Genomic DNA, 23,065 nt, shown 5'->3' on the forward strand with positions numbered 1-23,065 from the left:
GCCACACCGCCCCCTTCGAGCAAGCGGTGGAAAGGTCCCTTTTCTGCCTGTCTCCTCCCCCTCCCTTCTCGCGAATGGTCTCGCCCGAGTTGGGGCAGGGGTAACGCGAGGCAGGTGAGGCGTTAGCAGGCCCTGCTGCCGGCGCTGCTTTGGGGGGGGGGGGGCCGGGGCCAGGGTTGCCTGGTGGGGCGGCCGCGCTCGCCCTCCCGGGGGCCGGGCTTCCGCGTGTGGAGCGGGACACGCTCAGGCACGCAGCGTGGGGGCTGCCGGTCCGAGGCGGCCTGCGAGGGGCGGCGGGCGCGGCGCGGCCCGGTCCCCCGCCCGCCCGGTGGCGGGGTGTGAGGTGACCGCTGTGCGCGGAGCGCCCCGTCCCTCTGAGTGGGTTTAGACCCCAACTGGGCTTCCCTTGTGCGCCAGAGGGAGCGGCAGGCGTACAAGGCAGCGGGCAGTGGCGTTCAGAGCCGGCTCCTCTCCTCAGTTAGGCCTCCTCCGTTTACCTCGTATTTAAAGCCCCAGAGCAGGTACTTGGCGCTTTGTAGCGCGTAATGCCAGCTGGAATTAACGCTCCTGCTCCCAGCCCTGCGGGCGAGGTGAGGCTGCGCCTGGGTGACTCCTCAGCCTTTTTGTTTCCCAGCAGGGTGCTGTGCTGAGGTGGAAGATGGCTTTGCGGCAGGTCTCCCGTTGGTGTTGCCTGCTGAAAACGGCCCGTGCAGCTGACTTTCCTCGGAGGCTGAGGAGCTGCAGCAGCACCACACAACCGGGTCGTGAGTGTGCCCCTCAGGCTCTGCTGCCCTCTAGAAATGACGTTCTGTGGAGATTGCAGGCGTACAGGCATGTATCTGTAGGAAGCTGTTCTCCGCCAGACAGTGCCAAGGATGGATGCTTTCCTTCTGAAAGTAACTTGCCTTCACCGGCAAAACAGGAACAAGCAAAAGTAGAAACATTACCTGATCTAAATGCAAAAGCACTTTATGAAGGTAAGAGGCCTTAAGGGTACCATTTCTCCGAAATCTCCAAATCATGCCTTCGGTATCACTCTTGGGTCTCCCATTTTGACCTGCTTATCTAAAATATTTAGCTGAAGTTCTTGAGTTTCACTTGGGTTTAGCCTCATAGTTAATGCAGAATTCCTGCAGTCACTCTAGCGTATAAAGAATACTTTTAAGTCAAGATAAAGATAAAACATTTTCGGTAGAAAATGTCAGTCTGGAGCTGCTGTTTGAAAGGCTTTTCTTTCCCTAACTCTACCAGCAGCAGCTGAGCATTTGCCTTTCTCTCATAGATGTGCCAGTACAAAATAAAGGGTTTTATTTGTCGGTTTTGGTTGCATTTGGGTTTGGGTTTTTTTTGAGTAAGGGTGGGGAGGCCGCCCCTGAAGCAGCTCCCACAACACAGCCGTTTGAATGATCAGGGATGAACAACAGGAGGCAGCAGTGTGAAGCCTGCTCATCCAACTATCTCCTGAGGAAAGGAGATGGATACAAGGTTGCTTTGGTGGTGTTGTCCTAAGGAGATTGCCTCACTTTACTTTTATATCTAAGTGACGATTAAAAAAAAATACCACCCTCTGAAAATAATTCTGGTATGCTGAGGAAACTTGCTCTGGATTACTAAGCAGTCTTGTATGTTCAGATTCTACTTTGAACCCAGCCAACTTGGATCCTACAGAGCTGATTTTTGGGGTGGCTCAGAGCTGCAACTGAGATCTGTATGTTTGTGCAGCTGGTTCTGGAAACAGTGCTGCACCAGAACTGACAGGTCAGCCAGCTCGTATGTGTCTGCACCTGCGGTGCAGTTTATCTATGTGCCTGATTTTTATCTGCCAGCAGACTTACTGTTGTATATATGTGCGTGTGTAGCATTTTTCCTGGTTGGCAGTGTCTACAATGGAATAAACATAATTGCTAACTTTTTGTTGTTGTTGTTCCTGATGGGAGGTCTAAAGAACTTAGAAGTGGCAAAAAAAGGGCATCTATGCTTCCAGAATGGACCTTGGTGTATATTGGTTCAGTCCAAAACAAGTTGAAGGAACAGATTCCTAGAGAGTTATTACTGTTTAAGGTGTGAGTGTTGCTAAGAATGTTTTACTGTGCTTTTGTTTCTGAGGCTTTGAGAAAAAGAAACAAGACCTTCAACAGCTATTGTGTTAGTTGATGGAACTCTTCCTAGAACATTAGGATCATCATACTTACTTTGGAATCAGTCTTGGTAGTTCTGGTGTGGCTTTATTTTCTTGACATGGAAGAGTGTTACCCTAGTCTCTAGGGAGCCGCTGTGAGAAGGTGCAGGGCACAGAAAATCCCCATCGCGAAGAGTTTATAATTAGGGCTCTTGATCAGTAATCAGTTTGATAATTGAGGTGGATGCTAGCTGCCAGCCTGCAAACAGTAATCTTGATCTAGCTGCTGTGAGCTCCTGTCAATGGAAAAATAATCAGTTTAGAGCTGGGGTCCTCAAACCTTTTAAACAGGGGGCCAACGCGCGGATGCAGTGGCAGGCAGTCATCTGCAGCTGCTTGGTTTCCCCCCCCCAACCCCTGGTGGGGCAGGGGCGGGGGGGGGCTGTAAATACTGGGGGCCAGATTGAGGACCCTGGGGGGCTGTATCCGGCCCATGGGCTGTAGTTTGAGGACCCCTGGTTTAGAGAAATACTTTTTAAAGATGCTGAGCTTAGTGACTTGGAACACTTAAGGGAAAACAAGTATAATGATGTTCACTTGGAAGCCTTAATGAGCAGGAAATGGAGCTTGATTTCTTTAGCTGTTAGAGGTGGTGGCAGTCAGCAGCCATTCTGTAATGGATAAGACATGATAGCTTGTTTAGAGTTGGCTGTGAAATACCTTGAAAGCTAAAAACAGTTGCAGTTTAGGATGAGGTTCAGAAGAGGCACAAAGTAGTGGGCTTGTTAGGTTATGAAAAATAATGTCTGCAGTAGCCTTTGATCTGGATATGATCAGGCAAGAATGCATTGGTGAAGATATGAAAGACAATTCTTTTTCAAGATGGTGATGTGATCTGTTGTCAGCAGTGATCAAGGCAGTAGGCCGAGGGCAGGCTTGCTGGGTACTATGCTCAGATTTGGCCACATGAGCAAGAGTTGATGGGCAGTGATGAGGAAATGGAATAAAGACAAAAACTGGGAGTAGAATCTATGTTTTCAAATAATGATAGATTGACTGTTCATCTCATGCACAATGTTCTTGCATTTTGAAATGGATTTTAAGAGATCTGTATCGCATTTGGTGGGAGCAGGTTTGTCTTTCATAAAATGTGTTTGGGTCTTCTATGTTTGTTTCTTAGATTGGGATGACATCCCACCTTCATCTGCTTTGGAAGAGATTTCTGAGGAAGAAGCTGTACAGATCACTGCAGAACCACTTCTTCCCCTTCAGTCTTCCACACTCCAAGATTATGTTGATCACTCAGAAACCCTAGCGAAACTTGTCCACCTAGGTATGTGTGATTTTATGTGGTTTGCCTATGTCTGGAGCTTTGGAGAGTCTATAATTTGTGTTTCGATCTTACTGGTTGCCTTGTAAACTTGAAAATGGGAACATTGACCAATGACTAAAAGCAGCAGAATGTTATCCAGGGTAAATGGAAAAAGAGAGGGGACTGTATGACTCACTAGTAATGCCATACTGAAGACAAAGCTGGCTACCTTTAGTCCTGTAGTGCTGTGGATGTTAGAAAGAGGCATCTCCCAAGCTTCTGGAGGTGTGGAGCACTTTGTGTAACTTGATTGGTCTTTCTTCTTTTGGGCTGGTTAAGGGTCCGTTAATTTGGTGCAGAAGAGATTGCAGCTCTCCATCCTTGAAAGGAAGGAAGGAGAGTGGTTGCTGTGCAGAAACTTAGAAGTTGCACACATTAAACTGGAGAGGTAAGAAGGAAAGGATAGAATGCACCTTACTTCATATCAAAAAGCACTTGAACTGTGCAGGGATAGCAGAGTTCAAGGTTGTTGGCCACCTCCTTGTTTCCCAAAAGTGCAAGGAACACTAGAAGGAGGTTGGAGAAATAAACATTTGAGAGGGGGAGATCTGACCCCATGTAGTAACCAGTTGCTACGTGTGAGCCAGTATCCAAAGGCACTTCACTGTGGAATTGTCCTGTTCCCTTGTATAATGGAGTTGGGAATTCCTCGCACACTTCTGTGTACCAAGAGTACATCTCTACATGTGGCACATGCTAATGTTCTTGATTCCTCACATGCAAGATTCACTGCAAAAGTCTTCCTTCAAAAAATAAACTCTGCAAAAGTGTCTATAATAACTGCTTGTTTTATCTGGAATCTTTCCACAATATACAAGGTGTTGTGACCTTGCTGTGTTGAGCAATTAAAGTATGCTAAATCAGTGCAAAAAGGAGTAGTCCTATAAATTTCAACATGCCTTTGTGAAACATTTATAGGAAGTAGGATCTGTGTTTAATTAAAACAATTTCTAATTCTATTTGTTGTAGGAGTTAACCTATTCCAAGTGGAGAAACGTCAAAAGGCAGGTCAACTCCTACTGACCTTGGACTTTGAAAAAGATGTAAGAAAAATACTTCTGTTTCTTAAGGATGTGGGTGTAGAAGACAATCAGCTGGGACCATTCCTGACCAAAAATCCATACATCCTTGCTGAAGATCTGGAAGCTTTAGAAACCAGGCAAGCCTTTCAAATTGCAGCAGGGTGTAATTCTCTTGGCTTGAAGATCTAATTTCCCAGTTGGCCTAACCTTGTGTCAGCCTGTGTCGCTGTTGTGTCCTTTCTCACTCAGTTCCTGGCTCCATGTTCCTGTGCCTTCCCTTCAGTCAGGATTAACATGTGGTGGTATCGCAAGTCAAGTCAACACCCTGAAAACTGACCATTAACAAATTTTACTGCTCATCCCTGTCTGTCTGCCGCAGAGGAATCGGCTTGCCATCCTGGGCCACTTGCTTTATGTGTGTCAGCTTAGATTCAAAATGTTAGTCCCTGAGGCTTCACCTGAATTTGTAGAACAATATTAACCTTTTCAGTCGTGCTTTGGAACTGCTGTCCTAGATGATATGTCTACTCATACATTGTGAATTCTGCAATAAAAGAAGCAGATCAGATCTCTTCTGTGTTTACATCTAACAGCAGCAGAAGGTGACATTTTTTTCCCCATTGTCCAGCTCAGACTGAGCACAAGACTACAATGAGTTAATTTCTGTGTGCGTTCACACTTGTATGGCCTTACAGTGTTCCTCAGTCCATAAAATGGACTTCTATTCTTAAAATTACTCCAGACAGGCTTGCATTAATTCTACAGAACAACTTGTGTCTGTGTGTACATACTTCGCAATGAACTCAGAACATCTTGGTATTTAAAAATTCCAGAAAAAAAAGTCTATTGTCTTGGTTTTTGCACATAGTAGCTGTCCAAGACAGAAATCTGAAAATAAAGCTTTTTGGAAACAGACACGTTAGTAGACTTATGTCTAACGTAGACCTGACATTTCTTCTTTCTCCTTTGCTTATCCATCCTTCAGCTCAGTAAGTGGCCTTTCAGAAACAATAACCAAAAAGAACCTGTGTCATTTTTCAGCAGTCACTTTGAATCTAGATGTCAGAGTTCCTTATACGCTTCTAAAGACAGTGGGTATTGCTATGGTAAACATTCAAACTCTCTGTGAAGTCCGAACAGCTTTTCAGTGATTGTCCTTTAGCACTGCCTGGTTAGTGAAGTAAGGGCTGAACAGGACAATCAAATTTCTTAATTTTCTGCAGCTTGATTTTTCAGTAAGTTTATCGCTGGCACCAGTGAATGCTTTCCTGCAAGCTTTAAAGTAAGTGTACTGCAGAGGGTTTATGGCAGGCTGTGAAGTGAATGTGTCTCGGATAGCTGTCTTTTGAAAGCGGAGTATCACCTTCGCATAAACACTTCAGTGCAGATGGACATGGTATTGGTTACATCACTCTGGAATGTTTTATTGCTGTGGATTCCATGTTGCCAGGAAACAAAACACAAATTTCAATAGATTTGGCATTTGACTTCAGATAAACACTGTAAAAGTCAAAACATTCCATAATTCATAACAATTCTGACAGTTGCAAATCAGTGTCTGTACTGCAGCTGCACCAGATGCTTTGTTTTATGGTATTGTTAATGATGACTTAAAACTGTTAACATGCTACATAGAATTGTTGACCCCTGTAGTAGGGTGAGGGCTAACCTTGGTGCCAACGCTCACAAATTTATCTCAAACTTTGGTCAGGTTGGATGATTGTGTTTCTTCACTATACCAGTTTCTAGAGCCAGGTTGTTACAATCTTGCCGTCTGTCTTTTAAGCTTCTTGCCTTTCCAGGATGTGAAGAAATGCTTTGGGTGTGTATCTTAATGACTTGTCCTGACACCCCTCCACTTGTTTTCTGTTAACAACCAAAAGGTTTTATTTTTAATCTGTTCATTTAGCTATGTTTCTGGGATGCTTGGCAGTTGTGCCCTTGAAAAAATGAATGGAAGAGGTATAGCATAGCCAAGCTGCAGCAGCCAAAACACAATGGGATAATTTTTAAAGGGCCAGTTGTTTATAGTAGTGTTCTGCATTTCTCCCCCTCCTAACCTCTCCTTGTTGCTGAGGCTCCTGCAGCCACTTCCCATCAGCATTGTCTGGAGCCTGGGCTCCTACCTTCTGTGTTGGGGTGCCTGCTCAGCTAGCAATTGGTCCTTTAGAGCTTGTTCTTAGATCTTCCGTGTGGAGGTTTTTGGCTTGTGGTGACTTAATTTTTAACGGTTTGTGGAAAGGGAGGGAGGTTGTAGTGACTGGAAGGTATTTTTATTTTTGTTTCCACAAGACATGATTTAACACACAGCCTGTCTTTTGCTGAGTATCTGCTTCTGCAGAATATTCTGCATTCTATTTATATCTTAATTACTGCCAGATAAAAACAGTTCTTGTATGCTGTAAGTTCATTTGACAGCAAATACTTTTGTATATGCTCATTTATAACACAAGGAAATCTCTTCAAATTGTACTTCAAGGTTTTTTGTAAATGGTGGCACAGGGGTTAATCATGTGTCTATTTCTTGTGCTGTATTTCCTCCCCATTCCTTTTTCTGGGAGCCATGGTAATAATCTACTGCAAGTAGTACTTGAAATAGGATTTCACTTTCACTGAATTCAACATTTGGGAAAAGAAAGTAAGCTCTGTTAAACATAAAAACTTTATTCAGCTCCTTCTCCTTTCTGACAACCAGATGTTTTGTAACTAAATCCATGGACCAGTGACTAAAAGTAGGGACCTATTGTAACAAAAGTAACTTCAGTTGATTTAGAAATGTCTTTTTGGACAATGTCTCTACAGATAGCATTGTTGTATGATACTTCTACTCCAGTGCTATTGGCAAAACAGGGATGTATGAGGTATGGTACTCCGTTCTTTCAGCAGTAGAAATGGAATTCATTAAAATAGCAAAAGGCTGTATATATATTCTTGTCTATACCCTATGATGATCTATTAATGTGTTTGCAATCTAGGAGACAGGCTGGTAGTTAAACGTAGGTTAACATAGTTATCTGCTTAAGTACAGCTGGAAGGAATTAAAATCTGTCTTCAGTATTGACATTCTGCTCTGAGGTTTATTTTACTTCTAATTAATTGGAAGGGATGGTATTTTGCTTTTACGATAACTGCAGATTTCCCCCTAATTATTTTTGGCAGGGCTGCATGTTAATGCTAGAACATCTGTCCATTTATAAGATATCACTGAGGAATTTAAGCAAGTACTGAATAAATGGAGGCAATAAAATTTTCATCACTGGATTTTATTTTGTTTTTGTTCTTTTTCTAGAGTGGCTTACCTAAAATCAAAAAAATTTGGTAAGGCAGAAATTGCTCAGATGGTCTCAAGAGCTCCATATTTGCTGTTGTTTTCTGTGGAAAGACTGGATAACAGACTGGGTTTCTTCAAAAATGAACTTGGTCTCAGTGTAAAAAAGGTAAAGACTATATACACTGAAGTCTTTAGGTATTTTGTTAGTGGCAACTGTAAGGCCTTGGAACATGAATACTTGAAGTGTTTAGAGGTTATCCACAAACATTAGTGACATTATTGATGGAATCACAGAGGGTTACAGGAGGATAACGTGATTTTTAACTCTCTGTAGAAGTAATATGGACATCTAACATTCAGAGTCCTGAAGTACAGATCTTGAAGATGATCTGCTACAGGTTATTGTCAAACAAGCATGTGTGTGTCCAGTTTTATTATCTCAGGTGGATCAGAGGACTGAATCCATTCCTGAAACAGCAAGCAGCTTTTCTAAATTATAGAAAATAAATTGGCTCTCTTCATCTTTTCAAGATACTGTAACATACTTAACTCATCAGTGAAAAATGGTCTAATCTGCGAATACCATATCACGCTAAATGCCAAATCATGCTCAGCTCACCAAGAGTAACCCCTGGGTTTGCTCATGGGTGCTTACCACTTTACATGCTTAGCAGATATTTAGCACCACATTTCAGGATCTTCAGAGGAGACAGTAGCTGGACTTCCTTGGATTAAGTGGGCAGCGTAAATTGTTTCCTGCAGTAGTTGGGGACTGCAATAAATGCCAAGTTCCAAGTGGAATCTGGTGTGCTTCTATTGGCTTCTATTAGCTGAACAGTTGTAGCTGTCACAGTGCCTGTTGCTGGCCTTTCCGTGCTTGAGGCAAGAAATCTCACTGGAAAAGGATTCAGTTACTGCCTTATACTCTGGGTGGATTACAAGTAATCACATGGCTTAGGGAATGTGGAGTAATTTCTTGTATTGCCATAATACTGTGGTCTAATCAGATCCTGAGGTAGACAAATTCCACTGCAGCTAAAAAAATCTTTTCATAGCCTTTTATCAGGTAGTGTTTTGTTTACTTTTTTTTTAAAGGTGGGAAGAAATAACTTGAGCACTGAGGGGGACTGGGCACTTGAGCATGCGTACGCTTTCACTCCCTTTTTCTGTCTGTTGTACAATAGCTATGTTATTTTTTATTTTCCAAACATATTTGAGTAACTTTTTGCATCTTAATATACTGCTGCTTCATGCAAACTCACTTTTGGGGTAGAGATAAAATGGAAGTGCATCCCTCTTCCAACTAGGGGAAAAAAGTTTGAGATCTCTATCTTTCTTTCACAAATGGATTTACAAACAAGCTCTCGGTAATCTTTTTTGGTTTGTGTTTTCCTTAATTGTAGACAAAGGATCTGGTAATTCGTCTTCCAAGGCTACTGACTGGCAAATTAGAGCCCGTAAAAGAAAATCTTCAGGTGAGCTTATTAATAGATATTAAAAGTGCATTGTGTATCCACGTAGTTTAAGAGTTGTCAGAAGATAAAATTCCTGGAGGAGAGTCCTGCACAGAGAGAATTTAATGCAATAATATTAGTGGAGATATAAAATAACTGAGGATTTTGTTCATTTCTTTTCCTCTATAGCTTGCAAGCTTACAGCATACGTGGAGCAGTATCTTACACTCCTTGCTACCCTGATGGAGGTTAGAAACTTCATCTGGGTCCCTTCCTGCTACCTGATGACACAAATTGTTACCCATTTCTTTATGACGAGTGAAAAATAGGGCCTGCTCCTGCTTTCCCCCCAGCCCCGCCCCCCCTTAATTATTACTTTTTTTTGCTAACTTGGATTGTCCATGAGGATTTAGGAGCAAGAAATGTGCAGTTGATTATTTTCCTCTTGGCAGGTAGCTGGTCTGCCAAAATGTGCATTTGACACCTATTGTCTGATAGCAGATGGTCGTTATTAACAACTGTTGGGTAAATAACTTCAAAACCACAGGGACTCCTTTCCCTTTTGAAAATGTAACTGTGTATTGGTTTAATTATTGTGCTGTAAAGCCATCTAAGCCAAACAGCATGATGTAGTGTAACAATTTCAGAAATCCCATTATCCTATAACACATAACTATGAATTAAAGTATGTAATTTTCAGAAAGACTTACTGCTCTGAAACTATTAAACACTGGGAATCTTGCAATCTGAAATGTGTGTGGTAAGGGAGGAGACTGGAAAGTAGCAGACCGTTCCAATTAATAGTGCTTTCTTTTTAATGAACATTGTTTCCACGGGCTAGGGAGATTCAGTATACTGTAATGAATGTGTTTTTAAGATCCTCAGTTCTATGTGAATATCTTGTCTATCTACCAAAAACTTTGTAGTGTAGCATCCTTATTTTTAGTGTTCTAGAGAGAGAGGAAGAATTTTTTGATCCTCACTATTAGAATCTACTGATAAGTAGAAGCTGCAGCCTTTCAGGAGGTTGGGTGTCTCAGATTCAGAATCTGGGTTCAGACCTGTGTGTCCTAAGCTGGTGGTGAAACCCCTGGAAAATGAAACCATATACCAGCAGCCCAGAACTGATGTGGTGCTATCCCTCATTCTGAGTGGGCTGTTATTTAGAAACAAGTTCTGCTGTTGATACTGGTTGTCAAAAGATAACAATTATGGACTGAGTGAGCAGAAGGATGGCTTATTCCATCCTCTGAAGGTTTCATCAAACAGTTAGAGATTAGCTGATGTGGTAAAACTGGAAAGCTTGCATTGTCACTGCCTGTTGTGGGAATCATGCAGAGTATGTTGAATATTGCTGGGGCTTACATGGTAAGGATATTAGCATACGTGGTCTACAGCGTTACTGAATGTTTGCTGTCATACCGAGTGCAGTCAAAGCAACTTAAACTTGAACTCACTGTTCATGTCCAGAGGGCTGATCCATTTCACAAACTAGAAAAGAAAAGTTCAAGATTATTGCCATAATTACCTCTACAGTGGGGCCAGCTATACGAGTCCACTGATTTAACATCAGGTCTTACTCACGTTGAGTATATTAATGCAGTAACTTACCTCGACCAAGTCAAATCCATGGATGATACCACTAAATAGCAAACACATTTCTTCATACTTGAATGCTGTCTTAGTTGATTAGTATGTCCTGTGATATGTACATTATTTATAAAGCAGATAAGGAAGAACCAGGAGTCAAAAGACCTGATTATAGTCACCTCTGGAAAGAATTCCTTGCAAGGATTTGAAAGCCCTAATGTAGCTTCAACGCTTAGATTCTAAGCCTTTCCCATTGTATTTGCCAGGCAGCTTTGGAAAAGAGCTGCAGTCTTGGCATATCAAACTGGGGAAAAAAAAAAAGCACCACCTTTTTGCCAACTGAAGAAGTACCCGAGTTAGATTTGAAAGTCTGGTTATGCTGACTGGCAAGCACACCTGCTTTGTGACTGAAAACAAGCTGCTTGTAAATGTCACTGGAGGACAGAAGAAATGGCTGAGTTACCAGACACTCTTGTATGCTGAATTCCTTTCTCAAGAACTCAGTGAACTGCTTGCCATTCTGCACTTTGGGAGGAGTGCTCATGATTTTGTTGAAAAAATGTGTTTTGTTTTCCTTTGGGGAAACCTTAACTGAAGTCAAGGCAGTCTCTGGAAAAAGACATCTTATTTTAGATATTAACCAATGGTAAAAGAAATTGAATACACAGCATATTCTACACATCTCTTTCAGGTTCAACAGACTTAATTTGAAGACTACAGTACTGAAATTATACTCCCTAATATAAAAATATAACTTGGAAACATTAGCAAAAGAAATAACCTGTTAACAAAAGTAGTCAGTAGCTGTTTGATTGTCGTGTTTTAGAGAGCTCAACAGCTCAGCTCCACAGCTAGAAAGTCAGTCCCTTTTGACAGCTCGGTATTGAAACTGATAAAAAACTCTTTAGAAGAGAATTTTTATGCTTGTAACTGCCATGCATACTGAGACACAGCATTTTTGTTCATATCTCAGACAAGCTGAAAAATACATAGTAATCATGGAATTCATCTTTACTTCAGGGATACTCTAGAAACAAATTATACTTTAATCCAGAATGATAAATAAGTGGCAGATATTACTGTGGATTGTATTGTTGTTGCTGTGTCACAAAGGGGAGAATAATTTTGCATTAGTTTATTTCAGTGGCAGGTTAAAATAAGCTGATTTTGCTGTAGCTAACTTTTGAAGATAAAATTGTGCTCTTTTTCAGGTTTGTCAGATTGAACTTGGTTTTCAACGTAATGAAATTCAACAGATTGTGTTTAAAACCCCCAAGATTTTAACTGCAAGTAAAAAGAGACTCAAACAGACATTTGACTACTTACATAACATAATGGGCATTCCCCACCACATGCTTACTCGTTTTCCTCAGGTGAGCTATTAATCTGGGAATAAATAGTAGGTGCTCTTTGCACAGCTGTGTCACTAGTTTGGTGCTGAAGATGGAGCCTTGCTGTATGCAGGACATTTGAATTCTTCAACTTGTCTGTGGCTTTCACTCTACTTGGCATAACTTTTATTAGCAGTTCAGCAATCATTGAGGATTCCAGTGTGGAAATGCCCTTTTCTCCTGGCACATGTGACACCACCACTCCCAGTCTTGTGAATTTTTAAGTCTTCAACAGAAGTAGTCATGGCTTATCTCTTCTGGATTCATGCAAGAGAGATTACTGCCTGCTTAGGGATTCCTTGTCCTGAAATCTTACCTAAAGCTAAGACACACAAGGGAAGACAGATCATGCAGGACATCTGTTCATTAGACAATAGATATATATATAAACATTTCTTTCAGATTTTTCTAGTTAAAAAAAACAATTTTTGTAGATTCTAGGACCTGAAAATACTGTTTAAAGGTAAAAGAAGTTCTGTCCATTAGGCAATCAGATTCTCATCAGTCTTCCTATTGCTATGGCAATAGCTAAAAAATCAAAGGAGTGAAAATAGATGTTTCTTGATGACTATTTTGTTCTTGTCTGTCTCCTCATTGTGGTTATTTCCTTACTAATTAAAATTTGAAAGCACTAGTCACTTCATCCAATGCTGAAATGCAATCACACTAGCTTCTTACAAGGAGAAAAAGAAAACACAACTTCTGAACTGCAGTAATTTTCTTCCTAAAGCAAGTCTAGTAGGGAATCTCCAATCTACCTGGCTAAAAAGTCAAAATTATATGGGGAAATAAAAATACTCTTTGGGATTTTGATTACTTATCTTGCTATTTAATATATCTTAAGGATACTTGCTATAACTCCAATCCATGTGTCACTTTTGCCCTCCCTGACCTGCAAGTGACCAGAAGTCTGGCTCACTTCCTTCTCAATTGTCTTATTGTTGGCTTTGTGGTGGTTCACCTCGTTATTTCCCTTCTCTTTGTTTGGAAGGGTAAGTGGAGAGTTTCCTCTATTCCTTGTTCTTGGTGCAGTCATCCTCTCTCTTCTCTGTTTTTCCATTCCATCCTCAAAAACTATGAGTTCCAGCATATGGCTAGTGCAACTTATATGTATTAACTTGTGCATTCACAAATGCATGCTTGTCTCCTCCTGGTTTTGCTTCTGTCTTGAATGACAGCAGTGCTGAAAATGAGGCATACAGGACTTTTGTGTCAAATTCTTTCTGACGTTACAGCTGCTGCTGTAACCATCCTTCCTGTTGGCTAGCTCCCTCTTAAAATTCAAGGAAGGCAGAGGAGGAATAGTAGTTTTGCTTTCTGTCCTAGTTCAAATTAGTTTACATCCTCATGAAATCCTTTCAGTAGTGTAGTCTCTTCTTTTTAGTAAATCTGCTCGCTTTCATTGCGCTAGCATTCATGTTTTCACCATTGTCTTCTCTAAGGCGGTGTCTCTTTCTTCCATTATACTGCTCAGAAATGCAGAGTGAGATCTCTGCTTTTGAGACTTAACTGTGCATCTCGTCTTCCCTACTTATCTCTCTTTGTAGATGTTCCACTGATTTCTTTCATGTTTCTCCTACCATTGTTTTCGCCTTTGACTGTCTAGAACTTACTGTGACAAGCATCTTCAAAGATAGGCATTGCTGTGCAGCAGAAGATAAGTGGTTGTTTTGAACCACTGCGCTGTGCCTTTTGGCTTTTGTGTTACGACAGGAGCCACAGCCACTGTGCAGTTCACTTATTTGTATTATGCCATGTGTTCACCTGTTCATTTCTTCTTTATAACAGTGCACATCTGAATCTGGCTATATAAATAAAGGCTTCTGATAGCATAGGGGAAAATGCTTATTCTTGCTCCCTGTTTCTGAATGTCTCCCCTCTACTTGGCTGTGATTACAGAGAAGTAGTGTAATTATATATAAACAAAAAAAAAAAAAGAACATGCTTGAGAGTTGTATCACTCCCTGATTTTCCCTTGGGTACGTATGTCAGCATATTGTATTAAAGCATTTATTTAGAATTTAGGTAATTTATATGTAAATGTAACCTACCTAGTGTTTAACATAAATAAGAAGAAAAGATGCAGACTATTTTCTTTCTAGATCTTCACTTTGTCTAAAAAATAGCTCTTATTTTAGGTTTATCAGTGTCTGAAATTAAGACAACCTAAAAGTTTCTTCTCTTTCTTTCTCAGGTTTTCAACTCAAAGCTATTACGAATCAAAGAGAGACATATGTTTCTTACATTCTTGGGAAGAGCCCAGTATGACCCAGCACAACCCAGCTACATCTCTTTGGACAAGCTAGTATCCTTGCCCGATGAGGTGTTCTGCACAGAGATTGCCAAAGCTTCTATACGGGACTTTGAAAAATTCTTAAAAACACTTTAATTAGTAACACATGTAAAAAGGAATAAAGTTATTAAAAAAACATATTTTATGAAACTGCTCCCCTTTATGGTCTCCTAACTTCTTAATTACTGGTTTAAGAAGTCGTTGCTTATGAAACATTTGTAGGATTTAAAGGCTCACAGTAATATTCTTTATGGTGACTTAAAAATATTCACTCAGTCCTCCTGAAATATGTATGTTGATTTGCTACTGATGCAGTCCTTGTAATTTATTGCTAACTTAATTTGGAGTGAATGATGCAGCACACTAAAGTGGATTATTTTTTTTTCTTTCAATATTTTCAGAGGTTTGGGAGATGGAAAAACAGGCTAGTGACTTATTCCCTATCTTGCCCTCTGTCTTCTCCCCTCTCCCCCCCTCCCTGGCTCCCACCCAAAAGTTAGAATAACAAGGTAATGTGGTAGCGAAGAAGTGATGCGTTTACCTGCTTTTATCTGAAGAGCTAATAATGTTACTCTTTTCCTTGTGCAGTGGAAAGCACACCATTACATATGTGAAGCCCCTCATATATAAAGGCATTTTCCAGCAAGTTACAAAGTCTGAAGTTGGCTGCTGAAGTTAATATTCTAAAAGCTGTGGAGTGAAACTTGGTTTGAAATAGCAAAGAAAATCAGCAAACTGAATCTAAGCAAATTACAGAAATAAAATAAAATTATACATGTCTCTGAAATCTAGGAGGAGCTTATTTTAAGTCACTTTTCTTTTCCCCTGGTTGAGAGTCAGGAAGCAATTTTTCCCCAGCCCAATGAGATTTGTATAGCTTCAGTAGACAAGTAAGCAATGAAAAGAGGCTGTAATATATACTTGACAGAGTTACCTTGCTCAGTTATAACAACTGATGTTAATGCTAACATTAGGAATCGTGGGAGTATTAAAAGTACCGAATTCTATGAATAAACAAATCGTGTTAATACAGAATTACCAAATGCTTCACAGCGTATTTGGGCAAAGTGAAGAAACTGACTAAATGCAAATACAAACTGTCTGATAGTTCATTGTTCAGAAGTTTCCATTCTTTCAGTTAAAATGGTTCTGGAAACTGAAATCCAGATGTTTTCATTTGGATTTAAGCTTATTTAATGAAAAAGCCTCAATGTTTTCAAAGCTCAGAGTTGGAGCATAAAATACCAATTTGTATGTAGATAGAATAAAATTCAAAAGGTTAAATTCCCCTAATAGGTGGGAAGTAAAGTAAGGTTAAAGAGGCATTTAAAGAATGAGAATACTAGTGATCTCTGGATTATGACTTGGGTCTTTTATCCAAAGTAAAAATTTGGAATTTGAATTACAACACCCATGAAAAGGAGTGTTGTCAGAACAAGCAGGGTGCAAAATAATATACTGGGGCATCTTCACCTGAAACACAGTAAAAAGCCACATTCATTGCCTGAAATATATATCTGAGATGCTCTCTTTTATCTATTGTTCTCGTGTTTCCCACTCTGTTGGCCTGGGAAGATGACTTGAAATCCTCTATTAAGGAGGCTGTTCTTGGTGGAGAAGCATAACAAATTTCATCTAAAGTGGTGGCTGGAATGTGATGAACACTTTCCCCCATTCCCTCCTTTTAAATAAAAATTATCTAAGTCTAATTCAATATGCTTATTTAGATTTTGACTGTATTAAATGCTAATAACAAACTATGATCTTCAATCTATAAAAATACTTAAAGTAAAAATTAACGTTAATAGAAAGTATGTGAGTTCATAATGCCAAAGTAAAGAGTTTGGTTTTGCAGGTTTACTCCGCTGTCCTTATCACAATCTATATTATCATGTGAAAAACCATTATAATATAAATTTTATTATAGAATGGATGTATTTTGAATGTCTCAAACTTTGAGCTTTTAATTCCTTTAGTATTTTTAAGTGTAAAAATGATCATTGCCAGAGCTGAACCAGTTTCTTTGAAATGTTAAATCTGTGATCTTATGCCAAAATAGCTTCCCAGAAATACCATGAAGAAAGGAAGCAAAAGACTTTATGGAGAGTGCTAAAAGGAAAGGGGAGAGAGGACAGAACTTTCTGAGGATCATGCCAAATACTTTTTGGCTTTAGGATGGAAAAAAAAATCTTTAATAGAAATGTTTAGCCTAGAATTAACAAACTCATTGTAGCCTTCGTTCTTGATCAGGGCTAGCAGCCTTCGATTGATAGTGTTGATTAATTGAGGCTTCCTGTGTACAATACAGCACAGACTCTTTGCAGTCTGCTGACTTGCAGTTTGAGCTGTGCTGTTTGCTTGCATATCGCATCCAGCCACATACATGCTTTTCTGACTGAAATTGCTTACTGTAGCAGGATTTCTAGAATAATTCCACATATTTATTTCATTTCTTTGAAAACGCAGTGGTTCATTTCTGAAGGAATTGCTGGGGAGGGGCAGTGAGCTGTGCATTAGAAGACAGAGGTGCTCACCCGGCAGCTGCAGATACCAGGGCAGAGAGGTTTCTGCTTCATTCTGCGATTGATGACTTGGTGTTTTGTTTACTGTGATTTACAACACATTTTTAGCTGGCATTCACCTTTACCCCTCTGTTTGCAGGTTTGGGGTCTGAAGGTTCTTCACAACACCCAGTTACACCAGTCCAGCTGCCTTGACTGACAGCTGGATTACCTTACACCGGAACCAGTGCTTGTTCACTCCAGCCGCAGCCGTGCAGCTGAGACGGGGCACCGCTACCGGTGGCCGCAGCTCGGGCTAACAGCGGCCCAGGGAGTCGCAGCCAGTTTGCGGAGCAGCTGCGGCGCACGCACACTGTGAGGAAGCCTCCTTGTGCTCCTCGTTCTGAGTAAGCGATGATTAATTTTGGCTTAATTACCGGTCCTCCAGCACCGTAAGCATTATTTCAAACCATCGTAAGTCACAGGCCTCACCGCGCCCGCCTTGGCCTCTCCGTCCTCTTCCCGCCCGCGGGCAGGTGCCTCAGCGCAGCCCGGTGGTCACGACGGCTGCCGCGCCAGAAGGCGGCCTAGCGGGGGGTCGAAGCAGGGGCAGGCTGCCGCGGCGGAGACCGGTGAGGCCGTCCCCGTCCTCAGGGACGTTCGCCACCCGCCTGGAGAAGGCACCGGGCGAGCGGAGGCGGAGAGCACGGTGGGCACCTCCCTGGGCCGCCGTTCGGTTTCGCCCCTTGCCCCCGCCCGGCGGGGCGCATGCGCCAGCGCTGAGGCGGCATTGGCGGGCCCGCCCCGCCCCGGGGAGCGGCGGGTTACCCGGAAGGCAGCGCGCCGCGCCGAGGTCGACATGGCGGCGAGGGCGTCCGGTGAGGCGGCGGTGCGCGGTCGGGGGCGGCCGTGCGGGGCCGTGCCTGGCGCGCTTGCGGCGCTGGGCTCGCCCGCTCCCGCGCCGGGAGACGAGGCGGGCCGTGACGGGGGGCGGGGGAGCCGCAGGACGGTGCGCGCCGTGTGCCCTTGACAGGGACAGCTAGTCTGCTGCCGGTATGGCCCTGGCGGCGGGCTCCCGCGGCACGGGCCTCAGCGCAGGGAGCCCAGCTCCCATACGGAGGTGTTCTGGGAGCAGCGGGGCAGGGGGTGCTGCGGCGCACGGGAGGAGCCCCTGGGCTGCTCCGGAGGGGCTCGGGGATCGCTGCCCTGCCCGGGTACAGACTCCAGGCTTAGCTGGTCTGTGGCTCCTTCTCAAGCTTTAAAGCACGAAGGAATAAGGCCTGGTGAGGTACTGGGCTAATGGCATACTGGCGTCACGTGTAACACTGGCTTTATGGGGTGACTTAGTAAGGCAACTGACTTAAAGCCATGAAAGATAGCTTGCCCTGGCTGCATTGCCCGTACCGTGCTGTTTCTGGATTTCTAGACCCCTTGTTGAGTTACTTCAGTGGTGTTTGGTACTGCGTTGTACTTGATTACATGTCAAAACACCTTTGCTATCCAAAATCACAATTAAGGAAAGATGAACCTTCTACTCGTGGTATGTTGTTGGGGTTTTTTTGAAGTCTGAATTACCTTTTTTTTTTTTTTCTTTTGAGGTTTCAGTGTTGACTTTCCAATTGACTTTGGGAGCTCTTTTGAAAAGGAAGCTCTGGAATAGTATTTAAGTAACTGGAGAGGAGAGCAGAAGGTTAACAGCATAATAATATGCTGGCCTTGAAATTGCATGAACCCATAGTGAGAGCTGGAACTCAAATAAATTATTTGAAAAGCATGATGGTTTTGCTTTACTTAGAACATGTTTTTAGATCAAGTAAGGGTTGTGGAGCCTAAGTGTTGGTCCTGTCTTTAGCAATGAACTGTTAACATTGCTCAAAGTTGTAAAGCAGTCTAATATCCAAATTTAGCGAAACAGAGATCTCATTGTACATAGCAAGCACATGGTCTACCTTTTCAGTGTCTGTAAGGGATATTAAAAAGCAGAGAGGCCAAGTCACATGTACTCAGATTCAGACTTAATGTAGTGTTGCATTACTGCATGTGAAGGAGGTCAGCAAATATTTGTGTGCTGTCATAGTAGTGTGTAAATGTTGAATTTTATACTGCTTTGCAACTGATGATGGCCACCTTCAGTTGCAGGAGGTGGTCGGTTGTTAGACAGAATTCGCAAGTGGTATTATAATGCAGCTGGATTCAACAAACTTGGTAAGTATTTCATTGAGTTTTTAAAAGCCCTGCAAATGTAATAATCATCAAACTAGTTTGTAACTGGTCTACGTATGTGCAGATTAGCATAAGTCTTTTTGATCAAAATTATCTGCTACTTTTGTGGGGGAAAAGTTAACGATAGCTTCAGTCAGTAGGCTTGCTACCTAGTAGTGAATGAGTGACTTTTCTGTTACTACAGTGTTTGCTCTTGTTTTCAATGAAATAACTTAAAACAGCTAAGGTTAAGCTGGAGCAGTTGAAAAATCTTTCAGAAAGCAGTCCTGAAAGCTTGATGGTTTATCCTTTCCCACCATGTCACTTTCACTGGCCAGTATCTTCTAACCCAAAGGTTGCCCTTGAAGCTGGAGAGGTTCCCACTGATAGCAGTCAATCTGTCTGCAATACTTAAGCAAAGTATACAAAGTGCAGAAAGGGATTTAGTTAGTTTTGCCCTTGTAACTTCACTTGGTGTCTCTCTGACCTGCGCAATGGTGAAGTAGGTGTAAAAATAGCATTTCCTTAAGTAGAGGCGATGGCCTTGATGGTATTGTGTTCAATTTGTTCGGAGTTGCTACCAAGTTTGTTTCAACTATGTAGATGTTCTTGAATGACAAGAGAAACTGAATATTCAGAGGCTGTAATTTGCTGCTGACCACAATGAGAGCAAATCATTTAAAGGAAGTTAACATACATGCCCTGGGGAAGTTAGAAAAAAATTTGCAAGACAGCTGTAAAGGAATAAGCTTAGGTCTTTTCTCCAGAGATGCAGTGCTTGCTTAGCTCTTCTTATGTGTGCTGAAATTCTTAAAGACATTAATGCTTTTTGATGCTTTTCTGAGAATGCAACTAAAAACTGAGGAGAAACACTGAATTTAATCTAGTGGTTAAACCAGCAGCTATGCTCCCTGTGCCTTTGAAATAAATTACAAAACTGAATTCAAGAATGTGTGGCTCTAAATTTCTTTTCTATTGGAAGGCTCCTGCCAACTTGGTCACATGAGATAAAAACCTTCAACCATAAGTCAGTAGGCATACTCTGGTAATCTGTATCGATCTTGGAATGCTACAAAACTAACATTTTGTCCCGTGTTGTTAATACTGAAACTTAAAGCAGTGTTGGTTGAACTTCAGGAATCCTTTGTTCCACAGACAGTGTGAGGGTGTTCTTGGCTTGGAGAAGACCAGGTACTTCTCCTGGATTTAGCTTCTGATTTGGGGAGGCATGGGAGGGAACCAGCTTGTGCACAAACACCTAGCTTCACGTTTCTGTAGCTGAATATAGTCAGTGCAGATCTAGTCATTATGCACAGTGAAGTTTAGAGATAAGTTCTTCAGTACTGAAGTAATTATATGTGTGGTTGACTGATGGATTCAGAGCTCTTAAAGCTTTTACCTAGATAGTCACCTTAAATACAGATACAAAATTAGGTGAGCTTAAGTTCACCTCTCAAATCCAGAATAGTTACTGTTTTGTATATCTATACTCTTATGAAACGCATTGAGTTAAATGCCCATTTCCCTATTCCTCCTTAAGAAAAGGAGTAAACCCAAATAAACAGAGTATGTGAAAGCTAGAGTTTAGTTTGTTCTTTGTGAGCAGTTAGTGGTTCTCTGTTTCTGGATTGGTTTGAGTTTTCTTGGTAATTTACCATTGGAATTGTTTTGCCCATGTTACATATAAAAAAACTATGTCAATCTTAAATCTTACTTAAGAACATTTATTCAGTGATATGGTAAAATCTTCTTGGCATAGGATTAATGCGAGATGATACACTGTATGAAGATGATGATGTAAAAGAAGCACTGAAGAGACTTCCAGAACATCTTTACAATGAAAGAATGTTTCGCATAAAGCGAGCACTTGACTTAAGCCTGAAACATCAGATCCTTCCAAAAGACCAGTGGGTGAAGTATGAAGAGGTATGTGTACAGAGTGTTTCCAAGGTGGAGGTCTTAAATGGTACTGCTATGACTGGTCTTTGGGACTTTCAGTCTCTGAAGACATGTTACATGCTTACGTTTCTTTGTAATGAGTAAATGAGCGTGTATCTTGTAGGCTGCCTGTGGAAAATACAGCTGTTGATCACTGTTTAAAAATACCTGTTTTTCAGTGGAAACTACAAAATTTTTCTCAAGATAACAGAAGCTTTAAACTACAGCTTAGAGCCATAGCATGTTGTTCGTATTTGGACAAAATACTTCTAAGCTGTCAGCTAAAGAATACACTGTAACTAGTAACTATCTTAGAACTTCTTGTAAAAGGTCTCTTGCTGCTCTGATGAATTTCTGAATTGTATAGAAAATCTCAAGCTACAGCTTTTGTTAATGAAGATGCCAAGGAAGAATAATTTAAAGCGAAATCTTGCATTAAAGCAAGTGTCGTCTTGTAATTTGAAAAATAAACTACACTTTCCTTTTCAGATGTAACTGGGGTTTTTTTGTAGTGGATTCATTCACAGACTTTGCATTATTATCCATCTTAGCTTTCTCCAAACTACCAGGCAGAGAGGAATCTTATCGCTAAACTTCTGATTGTAGGATAGTGTAAGGTTATTGTGTTTCTGTGTATAAGCAGAGGCTGTTTCTCATAGCCTTATTAGTTATATTTAAGTAACTGCTGCATTAAATAACTGGTTGCATAGCTCCTTAAGCAGCAGTTTGGTTTGTAACTGTTAAACATGGTCAAGGTGTTCCATCAAATCCAAGTTTACGGTGTTGTTTAGAAGTTAAGTTCAAAATTAATTTTTCCAGGGTATTTTAGTTGGACTTTGAACTAATTAAGTGGATCTTGTACGTTTGGGTATCTGCCAAAATAACATAGTTTCTAAAGGTATAGCTGGAAGCATCACTTTGCTTGTGAATGTTGGCGAGGCGTTAAGAATTAGTGGCTGCTGCAATAAAGAACTTGTCATTGCAGACTTGGCAGATACAAAATTGACATTTTTAGAGTAAGTAATGTTTGATTTTTTTAATTTTTCTTTTCTTGTTAGGTTGGGATTTAGTCAAATCTGAAGAGGAATGAGAGACAAGTAGTCTGTAGGAATGGCTTGAGGTGTTTCTGGACCTCCCTGTAAGTTTAAATATATTCTTTTCTTTTTCAGGATCAGCATTATCTTGAACCATACCTAAAAGAAGTAATCCGTGAAAGACTTGAAAGAGAAGCATGGAACAAGAAATAACTATTCAACTACTTCATGCAAATATCCACATATTTCTGATGTTTTTCAACATTTGGTTATAGAAGTCTACAGGGAGGCAAATGTGAGGCTGAGGAATACAGTTTCAGCTTGTTCACTGAATCTGTTCATCCAACTAAAATAAACATGTCAAAGTATAAAATCTACTTGGAAGAGTTCTTTGTAAATGTTAACAAGCTAATGTTCAGATCTTTCCTATGAGCATATACATTACATGTTACTTTAGTGGTATGCAGTCTTCGTTCCAGCTTTTTGATTCTTACACTTTTCATAGTACAGCTGTTCTCTGCGGTTGTAGGGTTAGGTAAGAAACATGCAAGGCTGTTGGTGCTAGTTGCTCTGTTAAATTAAAAGGGGTTGCTTATTTCCTTTATCGCTTCTCCCTGGAGACAACAATACTGGGTCAGTGCTTGATGTTACCATGGTATCATGAGACAGCAGAATGTAATATCCTGTGCATCTAAGCACATACGTATTACAACAATGGAAAATATGGATGATTCCTTAATCACAAAATCGGGGAGTGTTTCACTAGCTTTTTATACCATGTACATTGTTAATCCTTAAAAGACTATTTTCGTATAAACCATAATGACTGTCCCATGTGAGCATCTTGAGACTTTTGATCCTTTTAAAAGGTAAAGTGG

The 23,065-nt window shown here is 41.2% G+C and overlaps 2 protein-coding genes across 4 annotated transcripts; both read left to right on the plus strand.

Moving 5' to 3' along the window:
• The first annotated feature begins 2 nt into the window (after positions 1-2).
• On the plus strand, positions 3-14,664 carry MTERF3 (mitochondrial transcription termination factor 3). Of its 3 annotated transcripts, none has more exons than XM_056330452.1 (8): positions 3-114; positions 635-977; positions 3,300-3,452; positions 4,461-4,650; positions 7,803-7,950; positions 9,188-9,259; positions 12,040-12,201; positions 14,414-14,664. In XM_056330452.1, exons 2-8 carry the CDS (start codon positions 659-661, stop codon positions 14,606-14,608), a joined length of 1,239 nt encoding a protein of 412 aa, XP_056186427.1. In that variant the 5' UTR covers positions 3-114; positions 635-658; the 3' UTR covers positions 14,609-14,664. The 3 variants fall into 3 exon arrangements, with proteins under 3 accessions (XP_056186427.1, XP_056186428.1, XP_056186430.1); XM_056330453.1 differs by having other exon boundaries at positions 638-977; XM_056330455.1 differs by lacking the exon at positions 3-114 and adding an exon at positions 142-521.
• Positions 14,665-17,758: 3,094 nt separating this feature from the next.
• On the plus strand, positions 17,759-22,564 carry LOC130145552 (cytochrome b-c1 complex subunit 7). The gene is made up of 4 exons (XM_056330456.1): positions 17,759-17,891; positions 19,147-19,218; positions 20,975-21,141; positions 22,323-22,564. Exons 1-4 carry the CDS (start codon positions 17,873-17,875, stop codon positions 22,398-22,400), a joined length of 336 nt encoding a protein of 111 aa, XP_056186431.1. The 5' UTR covers positions 17,759-17,872; the 3' UTR covers positions 22,401-22,564.
• Positions 22,565-23,065: the final 501 nt, after the last annotated feature.

Source organism: Falco biarmicus, chromosome 3, assembly GCF_023638135.1.
Source record: "Falco biarmicus isolate bFalBia1 chromosome 3, bFalBia1.pri, whole genome shotgun sequence".
Lineage (NCBI taxonomy): Eukaryota > Metazoa > Chordata > Aves > Falconiformes > Falconidae > Falco > Falco biarmicus.

Bases quoted from the DNA above. Each gene is read 5' to 3' on its own strand.
- MTERF3 (XM_056330452.1), top strand. From the start codon at position 659: ATGGCTTTGCGGCAGGTCTCCCGTTGGTGTTGCCTGCTGAAAACGGCC. The intron at 3,453-4,460 runs GTATGTGTGATT...TATTTGTTGTAG, and splicing joins AGCGAAACTTGTCCACCTAG to GAGTTAACCTATTCCAAGTG. The intron at 12,202-14,413 runs GTGAGCTATTAA...TTTCTTTCTCAG, and splicing joins TGCTTACTCGTTTTCCTCAG to GTTTTCAACTCAAAGCTATT.
- LOC130145552 (XM_056330456.1), top strand. The intron at 19,219-20,974 runs GTAAGTATTTCA...TTCTTGGCATAG, and splicing joins AGCTGGATTCAACAAACTTG to GATTAATGCGAGATGATACA. The intron at 21,142-22,322 runs GTATGTGTACAG...TTTCTTTTTCAG, and splicing joins AGTGGGTGAAGTATGAAGAG to GATCAGCATTATCTTGAACC.